The following is an 18,472-nucleotide window of genomic DNA, read 5'->3' as shown; positions in this document are numbered from 1 at the left end:
TTGCACATTCATTGGATTAGAATTCTGCTTTCTAAATTTTACCTTTGCATTGTAAGTAAGGAATTTGACTTGGATATCAGAATGCCCGATTGTGCAAAATCTGGCATTGTTGTCATTTTTGGTCTGCCATGCTTGAGGCATTCCACAGTAGTGGGAAGGTTATTCCTTCCCCACAATCTCACAGCAGTCCTCAAGAAGGAACTATATGCTCTTGGGGAATGTAGCAAACTGCTACTCTGTGCAGTGAAACACTTGGAAAAAGAATTTCAGAGGATGCATTATTATATTTTTCAAGTTCACCAGACAAGAATAAACTTCTCAACCATGATGGCATTATAAGAAGCTGGAGAGTAGAAATTTCCATCACTTATGTGATGTTTCCTGTTGGGTGACAGTCAGATTCATGGGTTAGGTGCTTCTGTGGTTTTTCACTTGATGACATGTTTTATAATAAGTATTTTTCCCTGTATCAGAGTTTAAAGTGTCTAAGATGAAAGCTAAAAGGAGATTCTTAATAAAAATGTGTGTTCACACTTTTGGAGAAAACAGATATGGTTCTGTTGGTTGGATTTTTTGAAAGCATTCAAATTAGGAATTAACTTAATAGGATGAAGTATTTCGGTGTATATTACCTATAATGTAAAAATGATCTAATAAAAAAATTGCAGTAAAATCTACATATTAAACCTGTATAGAAAAATATAGTCACGGTGGGATATCTAGAGACTATGTTCTCATGTGTGTCTGTGGTAATGTGATCCTTGTGTAAAAAGTTTTATAGGATTAATTAGTTCTTGTGAACTAATTAATTTCTTAAAATTAATGAAATAATGTAAATGCTTTTAGTAAAATATAGTAAAAAACCAATTTAAAGTGAAATTTAAAGTAAAATTTAAATTTGAAATACAGTAAAGTAACAATTTTTATCAAACTTTGGTTCAGAAATGTTTACTGTTGTGACTATTACAATTCTTCCGAATTAGGCTGTACTTCCAAGTATCAAAAATCTGTATCCTGATTATAAAATTGACCTTTTCACATCGAGAAATGTTAATTTAAGTAAGTTAACTCAGGGAGTATTGCTTGAGGTTTCAAATGAATATCTGTGTGCATTGTCTTTGTAGTAGCTTTCAGGAAGTTCCAGCTTCTTTTTCCTCCCCAGTGTTGTACAGTTCTGTGATGGCTTCAGATGGTTTTGAAAAGTCCAACTGAATTAGAGGAATGAATAATTAAATAAAAAAGGATGTCTAAAGAATATAGACTATTTTTGGAGGAAAAAACCCAAAAAACAAACCCAAGGAAAGATAGCAGATTGAAATGTGGACAGTTTTCTTGCATTAAAAAAAAAAAAAGAATCAGCCAGACTGGTGTCTGATGCAGTCATAAAAGTAGAGCTTATATTTAGCATAGTAACATCAACCCTTGCCAATCCAAGTCACTGCCTAATTTCTATAAAAGGATGGTTCTTCAAGGCCATACTTGCTTAAATGAAAACTGCATTTTTAAATAATGAACTCAAAAGGTATGGGTGTGAACTGAATTAATAGTTTTAAGTACAAGTTTCCATTATGATACACATAGATGTTTTCTTCCCATGGTGAACATCAGAAGACTGCAGACTTCAAGGTGGTGAGCATCTCACTGTGCCCATCAAAGTAATTCTTGATGTCATCAGTTAATACTTGGATGAGGATCATGCTTAAACTATGTAGCAAGAGCCATTTTTTTGGTGGCAGTGGGATTGTGCCATGATTAAAGTCTTCTCTTTGGTGCCTATTGCCATCTGCTTTTTCTAGCAGTTTACTGTTCTAGTGCACAGCAGATGTTGAAAAAATCATTCATGATAGTCACTTTAATCTGGACAGGTAGTAACTGTTCATTGTATTATGCTGTTTCATGCAGTTTTGTTCCTGCTGTGTTCCTGCTCTTCACTCCCCATTAGTACTTTTAATGTAATCTCATTGCTCCTTTTATTATATTAGGAAGAATGACAACAGAACTATGGATTTTTGTAGTACCCTGCAAAAACAGTTGTGTGAAAATGAATGGATTTTGTGCTGTAGCTGAGGTGTTTGGATAGGAAGTAAATGTGATTCAGGTTGCATTTGTGAGAAGGAGAGAAGTTATAGAATGAATAACATTTCAGAATCTCTATGCTGGCTTGAGTTTTTAGGCAAGAGTTTGTGTTTTATTGCACCAACTGCACCAGCAGGTTAGGGGGAATTGCTGCTATGCTCCTGCTGGATATTCTACTTGGCAGATTTTAGTAAATGCGAAATATGTATTGCAGATTTCGCTGTTCTTTGCCTGCTTTCTTGTGTGTGTCCTTTCTGAAAGTCATGCCCCTAGAAGGAAAGAAGTTCTCATTTCACAAACATTCTGAATCTAGTAATTTCTTTATGAATAATTGTAGTGATTGAATGGAAGATGAGTATCATGTAAATTGACTTAGATATGATTCCTTGAATGGTATATCTAAGTGCAGTGGTGAGAAAGTCCATTTATTCAAGTGGTTCCTGCTTCATAGCCTCTAAGAAAAATCAAATCTTAATCCCTAAGGCAAGGGAAACAGAAGTATTTAACAGATGTGCATGTATATTTTGGTAGAAAAAAGAGTGATTATTTTATTTCCTGAAATGCAATGGAGCCTTCCTAAGTATAGGAGGACATGACCTCAGTAGGTGCAAAGAGCTTAGGTTTAACTGAGCCAATTTCATGACACAATGTTGGAAACAAAATGTCTGGTTAATATTCAACTGTAATTAATATTTCTAAACATTTCCTTTGATTAGTGTGTTCTTCCCATCTATTCACAAGTTTTTGAGAACTTGGGAAGTTGTTGAGCTAAAAAGTCAAGGTGATGTCACTGCTATTATGTCTTCCAGTCACCTGTCTAAATATGTCACTTTTTGAATGTGAAAGACTTTTCTCTGAAATGGTTTGATTGTTTATTTGTTTTGTCTTTAAGATAAAGCGCCTTTGTCAAAGAGTTTGTTACTAGTCCCAAGTGCCATCTCGATTCTATTGACTCTGCTCTTCCAACACTATCAGAAGTTCTTTGCTTATAACCTACAAGCTGTAAAGGAGGATTTTCAGGTAAGAGTCTGTTCACTTTGTGTGAAAAGGGACTGCAAACTGTGGTTTTCTGTGCAATTTCCCCCCACAGTCTGTTTGTCCTTTGGCTCTTTCCCTTTGTTCTCTGCTGTAGATCAGCTTGTTCTTATAGTTTTTTATATAACCCCAGTATGCTGCTTTTTGGAAAACATGAGAAAAACTGATCTGAAACAATCAACATAGCTTTTAATTTATTTTTCTTGTCTGGGAAACTACTTGGTTTGTGTTGTTTTTCCTTTCAGGCATTGGCATGTGTAAACTTGCTGTGAATGAAGTGTGACTTAACCCATTTATTAATACAAGTATTTTGATATGAATGTCAGTGTCTTATTGTGCCTAATTTTTGAGGCTGAAGAAGGCTACTTTGATTAGGCATGCTGATTATAAATTAGTTATTTTAACAACAGAGGCCATAATTTTCATTCTCTATCTAACTGTTGTAGTCAGTTGTGGAAAACTAAACTTTGCTTGTTGAATAGAACTGCTGCTTCTAAATTGAAAATTCCAGATGATGGGGAGTTTGTCGTGCTCTTCAGTAATTGGGTAATTTCATACTCATTCCTGTTTCAAACTAAGACACTTCATCTTTTAGATATTGTATCTTGTAACATTTTATTTTAAATTTAATTAATTAATAAATTTTAAATTAAATTAATTTAATAGTATCAGCTCTAAATGTTGAAATAATGCACTTTGATAAGTTCTGTGGGTATTTCTTTTGGGATGTTTTTAATTTTTGGAAGTGGCAAACTACTGCTCAATAGAGAAAGGTTAGCAAATGCCTCTGTGTTTATCTTACCCCACAGATATTACAATTGCATCAAACCAAAGGTATGTAGTCAAATTAATGTCTTTGAGGATGCCAGCTGTAGCCTGTAAGCAGTAAAAGATTATTAGACCTAGCTAGTGATCTCTGTGCTATTGTGGTCTCTGTAATCTTTCTTGTCAGAAACAAGAGCTTTATTGTAACAATAAATTACAACTCTGCAAGAGCACTGCTCATACTTACCAAGTATCTTGCTGATGCAGTGCAGTGAAAATACACAAATGATGTCTGCCTTTTAAAAATGTTACAGCCAAGTGTTTGAGGAGGGGAGTGAAAAAGTCTGAGAAGCTATTCAAGTTTTAATGGAAATTGTGTGGGTTTGGGGTTTGTTTATTTGTTTGTTTTGAGATCTGTCTTCAGAGGAATCCTCTCTTTCCATATGTTTGATCTGCTAAAAAACAGTAGTAGCTGCATTTTATTAAAAGAAAACATCTCTACCGTGTCTTAACCATGAACACTTGCAAGTATGTGTAAAAGCTGTGACACTTTTATTGTGGTGCATTGGGGGAATTTGTGAGTTTGGATTTTTTATTTCATGAGATCATTTCATTTATTGCCACAGCCCTTGGAGCAAGCTATGTACTATATCACTGAGTACCTCTGAGATCAGAGAGAACAGATTGTTTAACTCCTGTCTGGTGCTAATATTCAAATGAGAACTCTTAAAAGAAATTTTGTTTAGAATAAATTCACCTGCAAGGATGTGTTTAGTGGAAAGGTATTTTTTCAAGGAATGAACAAACATTTTGGATGTTGGATTTTAACACTTCTTAAATCTGGTAGAGAGCACACAAATTAAAGTGAACAGTTGAAGAAGAGTACATTTGATTTGGAAGGCAAAATATGTGCTGCCCAAAACTAAAGGGTCATTGTCTCCATACAGAGGGCCCTCAAGAGCAGTGAAAATGCTATGTGTAAAAGATCTTCATTACATCATATGTGTTTTTTTAAGCTGGCTAAAGCAAAGAGCAGTAAGGCTAGAAGCCTTTCATAGTCTGTATGAGAGCTGTTCAGTTAGTGCATGAAATATTCAGCTTCAAGGTCATGGCCCTGCCAGTCTTGACTTCAGGAGGGATCATAGTCAGGCTAGCATTTAAAACTGGGCAAGTTGACATGGGATAGTGGGAATGCTGAGTGGAGTGGATTTGGGCCAGTACTGTTTGGTGTCTTCATTCATAACTTGGACAGTAGGACATAGTGTTCCCTCAGCAAGCCTGTGGATGATGTAAAACTTGGATTTGGAGTTGTTACACCTGTTAGTTCTGCAGCCATTTAGAGGGGAGAAAAGGGTCAGTAGGAACATTAGTACAGCAAGGGCAAATGCAAACTCCTGCTCAGAGAGGAGTAACACCATGCACCAGTACAGGCTGTGGGCTGAACAGCTGGAAATCACTTTACAGGAAAAGCCCTGAGGGTCCTGGTGGAGGCTTAAATTGAAATGCAGCATTGAGGCTAAGAAGCCCAACAGCATCCTGGGCTGCGTTAGGTAGGAAGAGCCTCACAAGGAGGCCTGGAGGGTGATCATCTCTGCTCTCAGTGGGAGCAGTCTGAAGTGTTGTCCCTTGTGCTGGGCTCCTGAGTACAAAATTGACCTTGGCATGTTGCAGAGAGTTCCAGTGGAGGACCACCAGGGTGGTCAGGGGCTGGAGGATTTGGTGTATGAGGAGAGGCTGAGAGAGCTGGGATTGTTTAACCTGGGGAAGAGAAGGTTTAGGGTAGATCTTACCAGTGCTTGTAAATACCTCATGTGAGGGAGCCAAGCCCAATGAAAGGACAAAGAGGCAATGGGCAAGAATTGAAATACAAGAAATCCCATTTAAAGATAAAGGTTTTTACTGTAAGACTGATGGAACAGAGGAACAGTTTCCATCCTTAGAGATCTTCAAGACTCAACTTGGCATGGCCCTGAGCAAGCTGATCTGGTTAGACCTTCTTAGAACAGTTACACTGTACCACTTTGTATCTTGAGGTTGCTTCAAAAATATTTTTTTGTAATTCTAAATTCACTAGGGATGTGATTTACATTTGTATTTCTAAGTGTAAAATAGGAACCTCAAAGTGTATTTTGAGTTAATTTCAATTGTTTATTTATTTTAACAGTTAGACATCTGCTTTGAAAATATTTTTGAGACTCTCTGTATTTTCCTCCTTAACTGTGCTGTGTTTCTCTTACCTGACTCCAGTATTGCATTCTCTCTGAGCACAAATTCTGTAAAGAATTTCCTTGAAGGAGGAGTGACTTAACATGATGATATTAACCTTCCAGATTTGGAGACTTGTCTGTGGAAGAACAATATGTCTTGATTTGAAAGACACATTCTGCAGCACTCTGCTCATTTACAACTTCCGAATATTTGAAAGAAGATATGGCAGCAGAAAATTTTCAGTAAGTTCAATTTTGAGAGTTTTTTAATAGAAACTTTTCTATACCGTTTAGTCTTGTACTCCTGGATGAATACTGAAGTTTTATTTCTAGTGTGTTGTATAGAAATGTGTTATAGGGTTGTAAAGATAATTTGGTTTTAATAAATTTAAATTTATATTGATAATACCTTGCAGTCAGTGGATTATTCTGATTTCTATTTGCAGTATCACTTGTAAGATCAGACTCGTCAAATTTAAGTTTGGAAACAATCTTACTCTTGATTCTTCAGTATCTAGACAAGTAGACCTGGAATTACATTGTGTTCAAGATTGAATTTACCTTAATTTACCTACCACAGAGGTTTTCTTATTTTTTGTTATATTTAGAGGTATATTAAAACCTTATTTTGAAACTGTTGAATTGATTCAAATTAACCTTTTTCTTTCCAGTCTTTTTTACTGGGCGCTTGGATGCTCTCAGCTTTTTTTGATCTTCTCCTTGTAGAAATCACTCAGTATGTATTTGGCATCACCATCAACAGCTTGCCTTCTGGTTTGTAAGTAGCTTCTAATAAATTGGTTCCTTTAGATATAGTTTCAAGGGATTGTGTTCTCAAGATTTTATTTTGAAAAACCTTTCTTTGTGTAACTCTTCAAATTAATTTAATCCTCTTTTGAACTGAAGTGTAAAGGTTCTTGGCACAACTACTGTAATTTCAAACATTTATTTCTTAGCTATGATTTGTGTTTAATTTATAATTTATCCATACGATGATTAGTTTCCAATCTCATTTCCTCTGTTAACATGATTGCAACATGGCTTGCAGCACACAAATTATTGCTGTATTTGTTCAGTCTAAATTGTTTGCATCCATTCAGTTTGTAAAAACTGCAATCAGTTTGGGCTGATTACTGTCTTAAATCAGAAAGGCAACAGGACTGTAAGTCATGTGCTTTATGTTCACTTGTAAATGCACATGCATTTCGTATTGGTATTTTGTATGTTTTTGAAAAATTGAGTGCCAGAGGTCGTTACTCCATTTCATGCTTGCAGCTGAAGTTCTTACAGCTTTAAGGTGTTCAGTGGTTCAGTTTTGAATAACCTATGTTTGAGATTTCTGCACTTAATAAAATATATGCATATTACAGTAGGACCACAGAGCTTGCAGCCCTTTGTGGTTAAACTTCTGGCAGATGAGATCACACACACTTGAGTTTCCATGTGTTGGACACTCTGAGGTAATAATAAAAGCTCTTGGAGTAAGATTTTTAATATTAAACACCATATCAGATGTTTTCTTTTTTATTTCTGCTTTTCCAGAGAATCTGTTGAAAGTATCTAAAGATTGATTTATAAGGGACAAAAAGCATGTGTTTGATATTATAAAAATACGTTTTTTGTAGTGTCTGAGTATTCAAAAGAAGTTGAAAGCTTGAGTAGCTACTGCAGTTACTTGTGTTTGTTACCTAGAATTTGTTGCTAGGACATAGGCTGCTAATGTGTCTGGAGAAATTAATATTTTCCTATATGTAAAAAGATATTTTGTGCAAAAGTAAGGTGTCATAAATGTGCACACCATACCCACAGGTAGGTAATCAACAGTCTGACCATTTTACCCTTTGATGGTATTTTTATGACTGCAGAATGTAGTCAGTTACAAAGAAATCTGCATCAAATAAGTTTTTAATTAAGTAAAATATAAATATTATCTACATATACCTTCTCATTAAGTCATAATGACTTTGATATTGAGAGAATGAAATTAATTTTAGAAATGTGGGATATACAGTAGTTTCAGGAGCATTTGATCATGCAAATATAAAAAATTCATATATGCATTGCATCATAATTCTTCAGTGTTGTCTACTTTATTGTATTAATAGTCACTTTCACATCTGACAGTATTCACAGTCGTTTGAGGTGATAAAAGCATTGGAAAGTTTAACGCTGGTGCTAGGTTTTAGTTCATTTCAGGTGAAACAACAAAAGATGTTGAGCAAATAAAAAGAAGTGCAATTATTATTCTGCTTCTGTCACATTTACAATGCAACAAATATAGCTGTTACCTTTGGTTATCGAACATCCTTCTGTGTAGCTGAGTGCTAGAATTTGGAAAAAGAATCCCTTGTTTGCATTGTAAAAGTCCCCTGACATTTTTCCTCTTTTTATATCATTTCACTGTTAATATTATTGAGTGATCTGACACTTCCAGTTCGAAAACTTTTCCTGCGCACGCTCCGAAGGTAATTGCGATAAAGGATTACGCTGATGACTCTTGCCTGGAATTGTTTGGAAACAATGTAGTACAGTATAACATCCAAGCATGTGCTGAGATTCATGAGGAAGGTGGTAAAGGCTGCCCAGGGATTGTAACTTGTATTTTCATCTTGCAGCATCAGGAAGGCAAAGCAGATGTGGAAGGGTACAAAGCAGATGAGTACCTGAGCAATCAGAGTAACTATGATTCTTATGGATCTCTCCTTGGCCTTAGGCTTCAGTTTGGAAGTCTTGCCATGAATAAAATTATAAATAATGACTAGGTAACACCCCATCATGATAAACAAGGGGATCAGAAAGAAAAAAATCAAGCGACAAAAATTCAGTGTATTTACTTCCTTTAAATGGATGATATCAAGCATTTTCATGCAGGTGGTGAAATTTGAGGCTTGGTCTGGATCAGATCGTAAAAACACCAACGGGGATGTTGTTGAGAGGGTCATTATCCAGATTCCAGCGCAAGCCAGCACAGCTTTTTTTGTATTTTTGAGTTCTTTGACATGTTTGGGCTGGACAATAGCCATGAATCTGTCTACGCTGATGAAAGCGAGCAGCCACAGAGCAATGGCTGGGTAAAACACGGTGAAAGCCCCGAGGATCCGGCAGAAGGTATCTCCAAAAGGCCACGCTTCTGTCCCGTGGTAGATTATCCGGAAAGGCAGCGAAAAGATAAAAACCAGGTCAAGCAATGCGACGTTCATCATATAAACAGTTATAGTTGTTCTCTTCTTGGTAGTGCAGCTGAACACCCACAGTGCTGTGGCATTCACCAGCAATCCCACTGTGAACACAAAGCTGTAGAAGACCAGTGATGCAATCCTGTATTCTTCTGGGTGGGAGTTTTCTGGCGTCATAGTTTAATTGAACTCAGGAATAGTTGTTGCACTCCATAAATCCCCTACAATTAGATAAAATATGGGAAGTTATTCTCAGTCAAATAAAATCTGTCTTTAAAAACAAACAGGAAGAAACATCCTAAAAACAAACATCCTTGTTTTAGGATGGTGTTCAGTGATGAAACTATTGTTTAGCTCTGAAATGTTCTAGTTTTGTTGCTTTTTCTGACTGCAAATACATTATCATCCTCTGAGGGAAACATATGTATTTTCAGACTTGTGAAAATTGTAAGTATGTTTGAATAAAATATTTTTATTACTTACGGGGCTTTTAATATAAGGAATTAAAAAGTCAAGATTGGCATTTCAAGTGTGCATCAGTAGCTGATAATTAGATTGAAATAGTTGTATTTGAGATATGACAGGTACTTTCTAAAGAAAATATTTCTTCAAGCTGTCTCTGTTCAAAAAATTCTTGACTAAAACTAGTTATGAATAGAAACAAGTCAGCATGGCATTTAGTGACATTTGGATATGCAGAGTATTGACTTTGCCTTTTATCTGTGTAGGACCTACTTAACGCCCAAAAGAGCAGGTGCTTGCTTATTAAAGACACTTAAAAAAACTCTTTGAGTATCTGCATAGCTTCTCATGTTTAATTAGTGTTTAATCCCAGGGCATCAGAACCACCCACCCAAAATATGAGTAAAATTAATAGATAATTAGACTTCCTGTTAAAAAAACTAAAAAGGAGGAAAGCAGCACAGTCTCCAGCCTGGCCATATGGGAACAGTATTTGTCTGGGGCAAAAGTTGCTGTGTGGTAGCCAGCTACCCCAGAGCACAGTTATGTTCCTTCATCCTGCTTCTTGATCATAGAGGTTGGACATCTGAAATGTCCCTGTGCAGGCTGAGGTGATGAGAGCTGAAGGAGAGGGTCCCTGGTTTTCTCTGGAGCCCATGAGGATGGCAGGCCTTACCTGGTGCTTGCATGAGTGCTTTTTTAACTTTCACCCCCAGCACTTTCCTGGCCCTTTGTGTGGTCACAGTTTCATGACTTTATGTGGGAGGGTTCCTCTTGTCTGGCCTTTTACCCAGCCCTGTGGCAGCTTTATGAAGAGGAGGAGGAACAAGTTAGTTGTTTGTCTGATCTTCCCACTTGTGACAAACGGCCAAGGAAGTTCCACAGTATCTGTTAGGCACCAGAACTGTTCTCAAGAGCAGAAGGGTGCCTAGTTCCTGTGTGTTTTATCTCCAGAAGTGAAGAATGCATTGAAACCCAGGTTTATTGTTACTGCCCATCTGGTTAACATTCTCTGTAATGTTACCCAATGTTTCTCAGTGCTACAGGAATGCATAGGGGATTGAACTAGTGTTTATGAATCTGGCATCCTGGTTTGACGCTGGCAAATACCAGCTGCATTTGAGAAGATTACCATGGAGTAACTAACTTAAATATGACTTATTAAATCTTTATGTAGGTTAGTTTCTGCCTTGAAATATAAAATTTGGAATTCTAATTTTCTTACAGTTCTCCAGTTTACAGATATAATAAAGTTATGCATAGAAATATTTAACCCTTAACTTTGAGGTCTTTTTTTCAGCTGTACAAAACAAAAAAGGTGTGTTTTGTTCTCAGATGAGGACATTAGAACATGCAACAAAATTTATGTTTTGTTTGGGAAAAGCCATGTACGTAATACAAAAGAGAGGTTTGGGGGGCATCTGTATAAATGCCTCTCAAATTCCTCATTGCGTGAAGAACCCTAAAAATAAGAAAAATAAAATAATTAAATAATGCTAGCAAACCTTATTGAAGGTTAGATGGCATATGCTAAAAAATGTTGTGCATGTGCTAGCAGCATAGTTAAAATGTTATCTGGCACACTGTTCCACTTTCACTACTGTTGCACAAAATTGTCCAAATGTTGCTTAATATACACCTCCCCCTTGCCCTTGCATATTGTAAGTGGTTTTTTTTTTCCTCTTTTGTTCTGTTATTTTTTCTCTCTTGCTAGTGATTGTGTTTGACAGTTCAGAGCTACCAAGCTCAATATCCTGAGTGATTTGGCAGGTGAATTGAGTAGTAATGTATAAGACAGGTAGAATAATTCACTTGAATATTAAGAAACATCATGGATTTTAGTTTTGATTTTGCTCTTGTCTCCTTTGGACTTGCAGTGACTGCAGTTAGTTCTGGTCAGGTCATACTTTCAAAATAACCAGTAGCCTGATGTTGATGGGAAGTGAGGAAGCTGAATCTCGTGTCATCTACTTTTCATGCCTTGTTTGCTGGTTATTCCAAGTTTGCAACAGTTTTGAGATATATCAAAGAACTGACTTGCTGTAACAGAAAGGGTTTGTTGGGTTGTTTTTTTTTCCTTGGTTTTTGGAGACTGTTTCCCAACTTTGTGAGTTTAAATGCATGCCAGTTAATTTTTAAGAACCTAAAATGTAGCATTTATGTAGGTAAGAAATATTGAGATTTTTGAAAAGCATGTTACTTGTCTGCATTTATACACAATTGGAGATATTTAGCTTTTTCGTTGGTACTTTTCTGCTTGGAGTTCAAGTTGGTACCTCCCAGGTCAGCCCAAGCATATCTTTGGGTGCCTCTGGGTGGATGGTTTTGCCCTAGTTGCCATTTTTCATAATGGGAACATTTACTTACTGGTATTGATTAGAGCACTTGCTGAAGAGCCCTTGGTTCACTGGTTTCTGGAAGACTTGTCTGTGTCAATTCTGAATGACTACTCTGTTGTTTATCTCTATATTTTATCAATCTTTTAATTTTTTAATGATAACTAACATTCTGAATGTCTAATGTGGATTGTGAAGGCCAGCAGGTGCCGTGTACGAGACAAAGATGTTGACAGCAAAATCACAATTAAATCTTTTCTTTCAGATTCCTAATGTAAGTTAGATAACAGTGGTTCCATTTAAAGGGCCATGTGTGTATCTCTCTTCCCAATTCCCCTTTTTACTTTGTCCCTTATATTTGGTTGCAATTCCCCAAGGATAACATGGCTTTCACTGAAGCACAGAGGTACCAAGTAACATGATCTCCTGCTTTTCATTTCATGAAAACAAACATTTTTCTTTTAGTGATAAATGTACTTACCAATGTTTTTGTTTATTGCATACTCTTAAAATTTTTGTTAAAATCTTAAAATCCTAAAATCCAGTATTTATGGTACTATGCTTTTACAAATGCAATAATTTTTCTTTAAATGTTATTTATAGAATGCTGCTGATATTTTGAAAGTGCATTAAAAATTAAATATCTTTTCATTAGTTCTAGAATTAATGCCCATGTTCTGCTTCTGAACAAAGTCTCTTAGCCACATCTATGAACATCCAAGTTACTTTGTTAGCACAGCATAAGGGATAGTTACTCACCTTTTGTGCTCTACAAAATTCCTTCAGAGATGCTTCTTTCATGGCCCCAAATCTGTAGAAGGTTTAGACTTCCTCTTCTTTGCTCAGCTTCACTTAGCTAAAATAGCTCCTCTTCTCAGGCAGGAAACAATGACGTAATCTCACTAGTGCTGAGCTCTTTTATTGGTCATGCTTAAAAGTTACTATTTCACATAGATGGGGTGTGTGTGAACTGGTATTTCTATTACCTTTCAACAGTCAAACGTTTGTAATATTTCCAGTGTGGTCAGACTGGGCTGTTGTACTACATATATTTTCAACTTTTAAATATTTGTGGTACAATGAAAGCATATTTTAAAGTTTCCATAAAAAGGTATCTGCAAGAATACACATCTTGGTTATGCATAAGTTTGTAATAAGCACAATGTAAATGTATTTTCAGTAGAGCATAGTCTGGTGGATTTTTTGTGGAAATCCCCTTTTTATTTATATTGCCTTGGACAGTAGTCAATCTGAAAGTGACAGAAAGTCACTGCATTTGAAATGAGAAGTTTGATTCACTTGAATACACAACTTTGTTTATGCCTGTAATTACAACATTTTATTTACACAGCAGCAATGTTTCTATTTTTTATTTGCTGTCTAAATTAATAACATGCTTATTTGAGAGCTTTGCTGAAAAATGCTGTATGAAAAGAGGTTTTAGCCTGTGTTAAAATGGAGTAAAATCTCTCAGCTGTGTCTCTACAAGTCATCTTAGGTGGGATGGGAGTAGTCACAAAAGTTTATAGGTGGAGAAGACTAACTTCCCGTGTTTCCTCTTTGTCAGCTTGAGAAAAGATCCACCCTTTAGAAGAGCAACTTGGAGAAGGAGCTCGTGCCATATTCTCTGTAGAGTGCTTGTTGCTTCAGGTCTCTGGCTGGCAGTCTTTGGGAGGTGGTAGCAGAGAGCTCTGTGTTGAGTAGGGGAGCAATAATGTTTTGGTCTCCACCTGACATGTGGCCAAGAATTTGCCAGGATGTTCCCTTGGTGCCAGAAGCAACAAAGTCCTGCAGTTCAGAAATGGCCAGAATCAGGTTTGTTTGTGGGAACATCTTTCTTCACTGACTGTAAAACTAATGTGGGTAGGTGATCCTCACTTAGTGCTCAATATAACTTCTGGGAAAATAAACCCCTCTCTACTGTAAGAATGTAATTTATATCAGCTGAATGGGTTTGTATTACCATGTAGGTGTCTGCATGGGTCAGTGTGATTGTTTAGGTAATTATAGGGAGGGACCTGGGCGTGATCTTTGGTGTGTAGATTACCTTTAAATATTTAGGGTTTTTTTCTGTTCAGGGGAACTAATATGAAACTTGTTTTTTTATGATCATTCCAAAGGCCTTTTAAATGCAGTGAGCTGCAAATCCTGCCCAGATCACCCTAGGGAAATATAAATTTATTTAAAAGCACTTAATATTTTAGGACTAAGGTGTATCTTAAAAGGGCTAACCAGTGCTGAAAACTCTCCAGTGGCTTTATCATTAGTAAAGCAACTCCAGAGCATGCTTCAGCAGAACAAAGCACTGTTTTCAACTGTTCAGTGAAATTCAGTGCCATATGTCTATCTTGTGGAAGACAAGAACTGGACTTTTGCACTCTCCTGGGCAAGAGTACTTTATTTTGGGTAAAAATACAGGATTGTGGAGGCACCTTCTAAGCTGAACTGCTCTGTGAATGCAGTTTATGTATTTATGTTTATGCCAGAACAGGCAAGTGGACAGCCAGTGCCTCCCTTAGCAAAAGAGGAAGTACAGAAGTGATTCTGGGTTTAATAGGAGGCAGGCAGATGTTGAGTTTGGGATCAGAGAACCCATATGCTGTGAGTTGTCTCTAAGCTTGTTGTCTGCTTGGGGGAGGGTGGAAAGTGTGACCTCTTGTAGCTGTGTCATTTTGTCTGGAAGGTGGCTGATGTTCTGACCCTGCAAGGGAGGTCATGCCTTGTGAGGGCAGCTGAGATCAAATCCCACACTTTACACAGGTGGCTAGCTGCAGCCCAGTTGAGTCTGCTGGCAGGTTAGCCATCCATCTGGTTTGCTGCAGCATGTCAGTGTGTGTTCTGCTTTCACTCAGGCTTTTCACAGCCTTCCTGGTGGAGAAGAGGCAGCCAAACCTCTCTGCTGCTTGTAGGCTGGCAGGCCTTCCCCCAGGCATGGAGAGGCAGCTGTGTTTGGCAACAGGAGGCTGAAAAGAGGTGTTTGCAGTACCCGCAGTTGCATACTCCTTGTCTAGGTGCTCAGCTGGCTGCAGCTGCAGGCTGCTAAGCATTTGGAGGTGAACACCCAAGTCAAAAGTTGCACTGCCTGTGGTTTGTGAGAGGCAGTGGGCTGCTCTGCAGTGCCACATTCCCCTGTTACTTTGGTTTCTGCTGTAGGAAGCACCTGGCTCTATTTTTATTTCCTTTGCTGTTTTATCAGCTAGAAATGAGTGCCTTGCATTGGTTTCCCACAGATGGGTGAGTACTTCCTCTGCTCCAGCTTCTACTGAATTAAATGCTCAGTTCCATCTGGGGTCTTCTTTTGCTATTCTGAACTTTGAGCAGTAGACAAGGTAATTTTAGTTGCATTATGTTGTGCTAAAGCTGGTTTTAAGTAGTTAAAAGCTAAGCCAATGTGCTTCCTGTCTGAGGATAGGGCAGAGTGCATGTGGTCTGCCATGGTGTCTTCACTGACTGGTAGTAAGCCTCAGAAGAAATGAGTTTGATCACTTGCAACAACCTCAAAGTGCAGCACTAAAGAGATTGGTTTCATGCTGTTGCTTTTGCAGAATTAATGCACTGCTGGTTCTTTCAGTGGTTTAGTCATGGTACAAAAAAGTCTGCTTTTCCTGTTCACTTATTGTGTAATGTAAGCCTTGTCCAGCTGATACAGAGAAGGTCTGCACACAGTGGGACAGAAGGATTACCCTGTGCCTCAGTTTGGCAGGGAGCTGGCTTGAGCTCATGTTCTTCTCCTTTCAAACTTTCCACTGTTGGGATCTATTGAAAAGAAAGAACTGAAGCTTCTTGCATGGCTCACTGCACCAGTGGTGCAGGAAGCAACTCTCCCATGTCAGTGTGTTAACTTACTGGCTTGCTGTTGTGGGTGAGTTCACATGCACTTTTGGGTTACTGTTCTCAACCTTGATGAAAACTGGCCTCATTTTTTATTCCCATACTGTGTTCACCACAGTGAATACTAAAGAATAAACTACTGGTTAAAAGTTGGCACTGAATGCATAAACTTATTGCAGTTGTTTCCAGTTTTGCTGTGTGTGTTACTCAGAGGCTGTGTCATGGCACAACTGTCTCTCCTCTCCCACTCATGTGTGAGGAGGTATAAATGCAGTGTGCAGCAGTGCTGAAGGAATGGAAAAGGGAGCAGCTTAAGAGAACTGCAGCTTACTTAGCTGTACCTGACATGTCTTATTTACTGTTATAGTGAGCTTTCTCTTCCCTGTTTTGCTAGTACATGGTATGGTTTGAGGAAGGAGATCTTGTTTTTTCCCTTAAAAAAAAAAAATCAACATTCCATGTTTCTCCTGGGTAATTTCGGTTTTTTCCTACCCCTCCTCCCTTCCCTCCACCCCCTACACCACCTCTTGTACAGCCAAGACACACCCTGTGTCACTAAATAGCCTAAAAATATACAGTGCATCTGGCCTGTAGTTCATCTGTTTATCACTGTCAGTCAGCCTTTGAAAGAAACAATACTTTACAAATTAATTAAAGTGAAAGTTGCATCTCTGAGATGTCTGTGGCAGTGGGGGTAGTGGGCTGGAGACAATGGTCTTTTACACACCAGCAATCTCAGTGTGTCCATGGTCTAATATTAGCTCATGGCAAATACCTGCACAGTTCCATGCTCCTTGATGACCCCATGTTGCCTTTGACAAATTCCTGTGTTCTGTTTTTTGGGAAGCAGCTTTCCTAATTCAAAAAGTGCACAATTCTCATGACAGATATTTCATAGTTTTTTAAAACTGGCATGAATGCTTAACTTTTTTATTTTCTTTTTTAAAAGCTGCATTGTCAGGAACTAGTTAGTTCCAGTTTGGAAGTATCTAGGAGAGGGTTTTTTTCCAATACTCTTTCCTTACTAAGTATGGCATATGTGATGTTTTTGCTATTAAACTGCTCTTAAAGGTCTCAGGTGCATAAGAAGTATTGTTCTGAAACCTGATATGCCTCCCAGGAATAGAGTTAGTGTTTCAAAAGAAATGGCTTATTTGGACCTGTATGTACTCAGATTCCTTTGATGAAGTCAAGTGCAGGAGTAGGGAGAGTTGTTCTGACTCCTCCAGAGTTCAGGTGTTTGGACAAGCTCTGTCAGTAACTAGCCCAAGTAGATGTTATCAGAAATTAAACAATTAAAAATTGCTACATAGGCTTTAGCAGAGCAGTGAAGGGTTTAATCAAAAGTACCTGTAGTGAAAGTGGCCTGTGTGAATTAGAATAAGCACTTCAAATTCAAGGGTGCCTTACAGTGCCCTACAGTGATGGTCTCCTAATGCTGCTCTGCCTGCACCCCCTGTCCCTGGCACAGATGAACCAGCAGCAGTGTATTGGGGTTGTGAAGCCTGGGGTGCTGTGGTGGAGTTGAGGTGACACAGGAGGAACATCAGGATGATAAAGGGGCTGGCATAGTCCAGGCTGGGACAAAGCAGCCTGGTGCCTGTTGCACAGCAGTGAATCTGGTTGGTTAGGAGCTCTGCTGGGCAGGTTTGCTTGCTGTGTAGGCTCAGCATTGTCCTTGGAGGAAAATGAAAGAGCTGCTGAGTGCGAGTGTGCTCAGAGCACCAGGACAAGGGCAGCTCGTGCTCTGAGCTGGCTATAGTGGACAGCAGAGCTGGCTGCAAGCAGGTGATTTCAGGGTCACTGTCTTTTCAGGTACAGAGCTACGTCCAGTCAGAGGACTCTGTATTTCCCAACTAACTGTTCAACTACAAAAATTATATCTCCTTTACACACACACACACACACACACACACACACACATGCACATTAAAGGGAAGGGGCTGAAAATCCCAAGCTTTATCATGACAAGAGGCCTAGGAGCGTAAGTCAGGGCATAAATCTGAAGTTCAATAACGTAAGCAGCTGTTTTCCTTATGTAGAGATTGTGTTGGTAAAAGTGGTTTTAAGATAGGATGGAACAGTGAAACTGAACTGGGACTTGTGTGCTCCGTATTCTCTACCACTTTCATCCTTTGCCTCCAAACCATACTGCCTGTCAATGCTTTTTTATTTTAGTCTTAGAACATCTAGGACATTGCCTTTGTTTGCTTGTAACTGAGCTATGTGCTGTCTGATGATTGAGGCCACCAAATTCATATCACTTACAAATAGCAGAAATGAGAGGGAGGGCAAACCTTGTTTTGAGCAAGGAACAGTGAGAGAAGAAAGGGCAGTAAAGGTGGCAGGATGTTGGACATCTTCGCATTCCTTCTTCTTTCAAATTTGGAGCATATGGAGGTGACCATAAGAACTGTGGACAGCAGCTCTGGCTGGCTCTGAACCAGCAGCCCGTGGTTCACAGCATTCATTACTGTCTAGATAATGTAGTTTATTTCCAAGGTAATGGGGCCTAACCTGTCACAGTTATTCAGTGAGTGATTGACACAGTGTCTTGTAGTAGTGATCCTGGATGTGGCTTCTC

The 18,472-nt window shown here is 38.3% G+C and overlaps 2 protein-coding genes across 2 annotated transcripts in view; one reads left to right on the top strand and one right to left on the bottom strand.

The window, feature by feature from the left end:
- UBAC2 (UBA domain containing 2) overlaps positions 1–18,472 on the top strand; it is an 87,524-nt gene that overhangs the window by 5,725 nt on the left and 63,327 nt on the right. The window contains exons 2-4 of the mRNA XM_064712278.1: positions 2,969–3,096; positions 6,207–6,326; positions 6,755–6,861. Coding sequence (XP_064568348.1) covers positions 2,969–3,096; positions 6,207–6,326; positions 6,755–6,861 — 355 coding nt within the window. The remainder of the gene's footprint in view (positions 1–2,968; positions 3,097–6,206; positions 6,327–6,754; positions 6,862–18,472) is intronic.
- On the bottom strand, positions 8,144–12,871 carry GPR18 (G protein-coupled receptor 18). The gene is made up of 2 exons (XM_064718789.1): positions 12,817–12,871; positions 8,144–9,480 (listed from the first exon to the last, which is right to left on the bottom strand). Exon 2 carries the CDS (start codon positions 9,434–9,436, stop codon positions 8,471–8,473), a length of 966 nt encoding a protein of 321 aa, XP_064574859.1. The 5' UTR covers positions 9,437–9,480; positions 12,817–12,871; the 3' UTR covers positions 8,144–8,470.

The sequence above is a fragment of the Zonotrichia leucophrys genome, chromosome 1, assembly GCF_028769735.1.
Source record: "Zonotrichia leucophrys gambelii isolate GWCS_2022_RI chromosome 1, RI_Zleu_2.0, whole genome shotgun sequence".
Lineage (NCBI taxonomy): Eukaryota > Metazoa > Chordata > Aves > Passeriformes > Passerellidae > Zonotrichia > Zonotrichia leucophrys.
Note: the sequence above shows the minus strand (reverse complement) of the source record. Positions and strands in the feature narration are given on the sequence as shown.

What these genes read in the sequence shown, in the direction of transcription:
- GPR18 (XM_064718789.1), bottom strand. Translation starts at nt 9,436, where the DNA reads ATGACGCCAGAAAACTCCCACCCAGAAGAATACAGGATTGCATCACTG.